Below are 7570 nucleotides of genomic sequence, written 5' to 3' on the forward strand. Positions count from 1 at the left end.
GTCTCTCTCAGGGCAGCGATTAGCCAAGAGAGAGACAAGAGATGATATGTGGAGCAGAGGTCTCCTCTTGCTCCCGTCCAAACCCTAGCACCTGCCACACAGCATCACATCCCATGATCCCCCTCTGCATCAGCATCAGCTGCTCTCCCTTCCTGCTGCTTTCTGCAGGGGGAGACGGTGGAGGAGGAGCCTGAACCTCTCACAGCCCTCTCCGATCACGAGTTGCGTTTCCGTTAACCAGTGTAATTGCGCAATTTGACATTTCGAAAATAAATTTGCCACATGGACACATAAGGATTTTGAAAAAAAATAAAAAAAATTTTTTGATTAAAAACGTTTAGGAGCTACAATGAGGTGGTTTATTTCACAAAGCTGAAATGGCAAAAAAATTTAAATATCACATTGGTGATCAATAACTATGTTACCACACAAAGACGACAGAAAGCAATAGGAGCATCTTTGCGCGGCGTCTTTCTTAATGACAACACGTGAACAAACGTATCCACATGTGATTTTGATTGAGTTTCTCATTTAATGAAAACACCACAGTTGTAAAATTGTGAGGAATAGTAGCTCCATTACAAATGCGTGTAAAATTTTGTTGCTTTTCTACTAATGTCAAAAAGAGACAATTTCGTAATCGCAGTATTTCCACTAAATGTGGAACGCAATTGAAATCGCACGCGAATAAGTTTGTTCATGAAGTGAGCCACTAAGAAAACAAGCCGTCGTGGACCAAAGCCCAAGCTGGAGTCTGGGAGAATCCGATGAAAAATCTTTTCTTTAATTAAAAGTAAAAAAAAAAAAAAAATAAAACAAACTGACAAGAAAAAAAAAACATGGGAATGCAGAGAGCCAGAGCTGAACAAAAGCAGAAATCTAGGGAAAACTACACAAGGGTGTTGGTGGAGAAGAAACAGGAAAATAACGGGAGGAACCAGTCAAGAGTGAGGGGAGGTGAGGTGTGTAAGCACTGGGAGGACGAATGCTGGAACAAAGGACCTGGACTGATTAGCTAATGGGTTGCAGGTGTGAGGGAAGAGAGAGAGACACACAGGGGGCGAGGGAGAGGACACTGGGGACTAGGAAATGAATCCAACATTAAAGAATAACTAGACATAAACATAACTAAACTAACAAGTAATAAATAATGAACTATAATAAAGTAGAATCACTAAGAAAGGACTGAACTATATTAAAACACAAACCAGACTGGTCAAATCAAAAAGGGAACTGAGGAACTCAGAGTTATAATAAAATTAGAATCAATAAATCAAATCCCCAAAAAAAACAACCATGAGACCTCTTTCCATTTCCTTTTGTCTTCTTCGTCTTTTGTGCCAGTAGCAACATCCGGTTGTTGATTGTGTGACTCATGTGATGGCAAAAAAAAGCATTTCCACCGCAGTTTTGCTGAACACACCAATTTCGATGCATCCGGAAAACCACCTCCTGCTTGCGCAAAAACGTTTTACAAAAAATTTAAAAATTTTAAAAAATTTGTTTTTTTAAATTGCCGTGTTTCCATTAAGAGATCTATTTTTTTAATTCCAATTTGCACGATTTTAAGGTCAATAGAAAAGCAGCTACTGACTAACGTTTTGTGCACATTTGTAACGGAAACGCAGCTAGAACGCCGTTCTCTTCACCGATTAGAGCATAAAACACAGCGGAAGCACAACATCAGTCAGTCAGGGCAGCCTGCGTTTTCTTTCCTTGCTCCTGAAAACATGGCACATATCGCTACAGGCGCAACTCAGAAATACAGAGAAGAAAACTGACCTTTTGCAGGCTGGTTGGGTTCAACTGGGTTTTGTCAATGATTTTTATTGCGACCTGTAAGAGACGAGGAAGAAGTTCTGATGAGGAAAGGCAAACAAATTCTTGTACAACAGAATTATCCTGAACAGCAAACATAAAGCCCAGATATTTTTTCACGCATGTCATTTTGTTTCTGTGTATGTTCACTTAATCTGAGCGTGTTTATATCTCAATAGAAAATTTTTTATTTTTTTTTAAATCATGTCTCCATTTTATTTTCACAGTGAAAATTCAATCGCCTTCTACCCTCCAAACAACTCATTCATGGTCTTTCTCTAATGCTCCTGCTTAACATACAACATGCTAACTGAGAAACGTAAAAGTGGGAATTTAAGCTCTTGGGGTTTACAGCTTCTCTGCACCGTCAAGTGGAGTGACTTCTGGGTAAATTTGCTGGAACATTCCCTCCTAAGAAGATTGGCAACTGTCTTGAGTGTTTTCCACTTCGGGACAAATCTCTCCCACTGCAAAGCGATGGACTCTAATTTGACCTGAAAACACCATTTAAACCAAGAAAATCTAACCCCCCCCAAAAAAGATTTGCCAACTCATGCGAACGCAAAGCCTGGGCTGGTGGATCACTAGTTCCTGAACATACAGGCTGACCCAGGATCGACTGAAACAGTTCAAGGCAACTCCTTTAACGGTCATGGAGAAAAAGCAGATGTCTTTTGAAAGACAGAACTGAAAATAGAAGACTGGAAAAATAAGCCGTCTTTAAAGAAATTACTCTTCAAAAACATATGTAAACAGTCTACAAAACATTGATAATGTTGAATATAGAGGGATCCAAGTTAAAACTAAATATCTTTTTCTTCGGTCCGTTACATTAAAGCTTTTATTATTTGTGCATTTTAACATTTGGGTCATTGTATTTATTTTATTACTTTATTTATTTTATTCTTGTCTTTTTTTTTTACATTAATTTTGCATTAAAGGGGCATTATTATGCGTTTTCTTGGCACATAGCACCATTTTATAGCACAATATAGTAACTACGTTAACTTTCATGGTTATGAAAATGCAATATATATGAAATAACTTAAAGAAAATTTGACTTCATAATTTAACACCTTGAAAATGTCTCCTTAAAAACTCCTGCTCTTTCTGAATCTCCGCCTTCAGGAAGTCATCACAACATTAATCCTCAATTAACCCTTTAACAACAATTTCACTAGCATTGCACTGAGAAGTAGCTTGCATAAGAAGCTCAAAAGATGTGCAGTTCCAACAGGTGTCTGCTAATTGCTGCTGGCTAGTCTGAAGGAGCCGAGTGGGGGAGAGGGCTGCTGTGTGAGACAGAAATGTGGAAACTGCAGCTCTAAGGAAAAGCTGTGTTTCAAAAGGCAGAGCTAGGTCCACCCAGGTGTTTTGCACAGCTGAATGGTTGCCAGGGGAGATTAAAGGATTTCTCAAACATGCATAAAAGAATCAAAGCAACACTCCAGGTGATGAGGGAATAACATTAGAACATTATGTAAAGCTCAAAAATGTTGATTTTATGTAATACTCTTTAAGATAACTACCTGACATGTAGCAAAGCAAAAACAATGTATCAGTTATATTTGAATGCGTTTATTCCATACTGACCAGAATGTTTGGAATTAATCAACACTGTGTTCTCTGAAATTATTGCCCACAGGAAAACAGGAAGAGCCCCAGCAGCACTGTGAAGTTACCGCCTTCCCTCGCCCAGGAAACATTTCCATCAACAACTTATTCAGCCCACTCATCCTCTTCCTGCTGCCCCCGGGGGTCTCTGCTGCCCCATGGCTCACCTCCCTGCCTGTCAAGACGTGGCGCGCCAGCTTGACTTTGGCAAAGTTTCCCTTGCCGATGGTCTTGAGCAGACGGTAGTTGCCGATGTGCGGCTGCTCGTCTGAGCAGGAGGCGATGGAGTTCCTGCACCGGGCGCCCAGAGAGCGGCTGGACTGGCTCGTGGCCTTGTCTGCGCGGCTGGCACCGAGCGGCACATGCTGCAAGAAAAGAGGGGAGCGTCAGGGAGTGGAGAGAAGGTCGGCACCAGCATGACACGCTGCAGCAGCAGCAGCACCGTTTGAAGTCTAGCACTTTCAAATCTTTCCCCAAAAATCGTTTTTTTGGGGGGAAAAGTACCCTTAAACGTACACTGAACTCAACTGACAAAACCTGTTTTGTTAGAATAATATTATTTCTTTAATTACCAGGAGGATTTGTAGGATAAATGCTGACATTTTCTGAACTCTGGTTTCAACTATACTTTTCAGTCTATCTCAATAAATTAGAATATTCGTCCAGATTAAAAGTAGCTTTTGGAAATAACAACCTTTGAGCAGGTATTAAACCGACTTTTCACAAGGCCCATGTTTCTGTTTTTGAAAATATATTATTTTATTGGTCTCATTTAATATTCCAACTTCAAATGATGTGTCTGTATTAGCTGTAAGTGGAGAAATATCCTAATTAAAAGTAATAAAGGCTTTCAAACATCCACCCTTGTTTAATTACTCCATATGTTGTGTTTCACTGGGCGACAAAGTTCATAAAATAAACGGGCTTTTCAATATTATTCTAATTTATTGAAGGGGTCTGTATGTAGCCAAGTGCAAAACACACATAGTTATTGCCATGTTTTCATTTTTCTGTAAACCTTTGACCACCTGCGAATACCGATATAAGCTGAACATCTTAAAACAAAAACAAAGTGAAGCATTTAAGAACAGAGTAACCATGCTAATCGTTATTCTAAGAATATATTCCTAGAATATCGATTAGCAGGGTTAGCATGGTTAGCTTTAGCTAGCGAATGTAAGCAGAGGGTATTTTCGGTTTTACAAATGAGGAAATGCTTACTTTCTACAACATTTTTAACACATCATCATCGGATTACGATTTGCAGCAGAAACAAGTCTATTTTGATGAAAGAACCAAGGACTAGATGAGCTGGTCATGTCAGATCTGGGTAAGAATATCAAAGCTTTGCTCTCATTAAAACTACTTATATCTAAAAATTGTACGACTTTAATATTGCGACTTTATTCTGCTAATATTATGACTTTTACTCTTGTATAATTATGACTTTATTCTCAAAATGTCAAAAAACTTACTGAGCATGGTCCTACTACTTAATTTCTGTGCTCCCTCTAATTGAAAGAAGAGGAAAAAGGTGAATTAAAAGTAGTCTTCCCTCAGTAACAGAGTCTACATTGAAAAGTGTCTAGCACTCATCAATGTCTGTAAAGAAAATAAGAGTAAAGTAGACAGATTTCTACGTTTCTGACCAGCACATCGGGCTGATTACCGTGTCATAAAACCCTGAGCATATTTTGATTTAGAGGAAAGTCACTTATCAAAGCATATGTGCGTACACACGCCATTTGTGCACACAGACAAGCTAACAGCTGAGGGCCCACTGGGCAGGTTGGCAGAATTACAGGGTTCAAGAAAAGAAGACGAGACTGCTTTCCAGACAGCTGCACTGATTTACAGATGTTTGAACACCCTGAAAAGGAAAAAAACAACATAGGAGCATCTGAAATTGTTGTTTTTGCTAAGCAGATGCCTGTATAGGGCTATAGGGGAGAGCTAAACGTCGGTGGGTACATTCCTCCAGATGTTCCGAAAACAAGTGAAGCTGAACTGAGCTTCATGTGACTACATGCCCCTTGTTTCTGGGTAAACAGCTGCTGTCCAGCACATGGGCATGTTGTGTCAGAAGTAAGAATGGTCTTACTTCTGGGCTCCTGCTACTTGTTCACACCGTTTCTGTGGAGTGAGGCGCGGCTGTTTGCTGGCGTTCGTAGAAGTCTCCACGGTTCTTTTGTTTCTTGATTGTTGACTAAAATAATAGTTGTGTAACACTGATGATAAAAAGATTGAGTCACGTTGTTTTTAATATGGAGATGCATGTGGGACGACCGGGAGTAAAATGGATATCGGAGGTGTGAAGTAGTTATCACTAGCTCTGCATTGGTAAAGGCTAATCTGTTGGTTGCAACACAGAAAACATGTGAGATTCACTTGTTGTACTGCTCTGTGGCTAGGCTAACAGTTACCCCCTTTTACTATACTTACTGGCTTGTGCCACAAAATAACTAACAGTTTATAACTATAGCTTGAATTAAGTCTACGCACGTGGCAGCCATATTGGATTTTGAAACTCTTCTGTGGCTAGGCTAACTATTACCATTAGCACAAGCTAATAATAAATTTCTCCACAATTTCATCTTTTTACCACATTTACTGATGTGCGTCATTGATTTAATGACACACAGTCAGAAGAACCAAAAGTTTATAAACTTAGTTTAAGTCCATTTGCACGGCAGCCATATTGGTTCTGGTGTCAGGATAGATAATACATAGCTACAGATTTACCACCTCTTTGAGGTCTCTCCGTTCAAAACCCATCCAGGTTCATGGAGGATTTACTTTTCAGTTAACACTTGTGTAAAAGCAAACCTGTGCAGGTTTCCTTCGAATTATGAAAACACGTGCAGTTGAATGCTTCTTCTTAGGGTTAGCAACAAGCTTCAGGCGTTCTAAATGCGTCACCACCCGCAGAGATGGCTGCCATTATTTTTTTGTTGGCCCATTACAAATAAAACCCACCAAGAGACCGCTGACCTTCCAAATTTGAATCCTAACATTAGAGGTTGTTTCGGTTTGTCTCTTTGGACATGGAACCATGACATTCTGACTTCCAAGTAGTAAAGAAATAAAAAAATGAAAGGATTTCTATCAGAAGAGCAGACCTGGCAAATATTTTTTTCAAAAAGAGCAAGCGTGATTTTTTTGTTCTTCTTCTGCTCTCACTGATTGTTACAGACGTTTCGCTACCTTTTCCCACAATGCTGTGCTGCATCATTATCACTGTCACATGACCAACCAAATACCACACGCCCAACCTCGTTCCCTCTCCTTCCATAATGGCAACAAGATGGAAAAAAAAAGGACTGCTTGTTAATATCATCCCAGTTTTATTTATCGGACCAACGCCGATAAGTTAAAAAATGACTAATGTCAGCCAATACCAATGTCAATGGCGATATATCGTTTGTTCCGCTAATTTCCAGCGGAACAAACGGCAACAAAGTAAACAACCATCTAACAAATGGGTTAGGACCAGCTGGTGAACTCACTCCTGTATGAGAATCTAGCATGGGTAAAATACTGATTACTATTAACTACAGAACCTCACTTCAGTAAACACATCTGAATTATTGGAAAATGGGCAACATCAGCAGACATAAACCCTCATACCTAGAACCAAAGAGGGCAAGAAGATAATATCACCCCTGGAACAGGTGCAAAGTGGCCAACAGGAGGAAAGAGTGGCTTACGGAAGCTTAGAGGTTTGCAGCCGAACAGGCCAACAGTGCAATCCCAGAGGCTGCAGTTACACAACAATAACAAGCCCACAGCCCCGTGCCCCACCTTCAGACATGGTGCTTCTATTCCTGCTCCCAGCTCCCTACCTACAGCACAGCTTGAGAAGCTGGGGGGGGCAAAGTGGGGTGGTGTGGGGGGTGGAGTGTGGGGCACACATGGAGAGCAGCAAAGTTCCTGTCAGGCTTTTCACCTCAGCCATCATGGCACCACTGATATCTGCTCAATTCACTCATCTGACACAAAGACCTAATTATACAGAAGATCTGCACTCAGAGACAGATTAATGCTAGATAGATAGATAGATAGATAGATAGATAGATAGATAGATAGATAGATAGATAGATAGATAGATAGATAGATAGATAGATAGATAGATAGATAG

General features: G+C 40.1%; 1 protein-coding gene across 4 annotated transcripts in view; it reads right to left on the minus strand.

Annotated features, from left to right (window-relative positions):
- mark4a (MAP/microtubule affinity-regulating kinase 4a) overlaps positions 1-7570 on the minus strand; it is a 26675-nt gene that overhangs the window by 17313 nt on the left and 1792 nt on the right. For all 4 annotated transcript variants that reach the window (XM_008428347.2, XM_008428346.2, XM_008428349.2 and 1 more), the window contains exons 2-3: positions 3600-3797; positions 1783-1836 (exon numbers count right to left, since the gene is read on the minus strand). In XM_008428347.2, the coding sequence (XP_008426569.1) occupies positions 1783-1836; positions 3600-3797 (252 nt within the window). The remainder of the gene's footprint in view (positions 1-1782; positions 1837-3599; positions 3798-7570) is intronic.

The sequence above is a fragment of the Poecilia reticulata genome, linkage group LG14 (assembly GCF_000633615.1).
Source record: "Poecilia reticulata strain Guanapo linkage group LG14, Guppy_female_1.0+MT, whole genome shotgun sequence".
Lineage (NCBI taxonomy): Eukaryota > Metazoa > Chordata > Actinopteri > Cyprinodontiformes > Poeciliidae > Poecilia > Poecilia reticulata.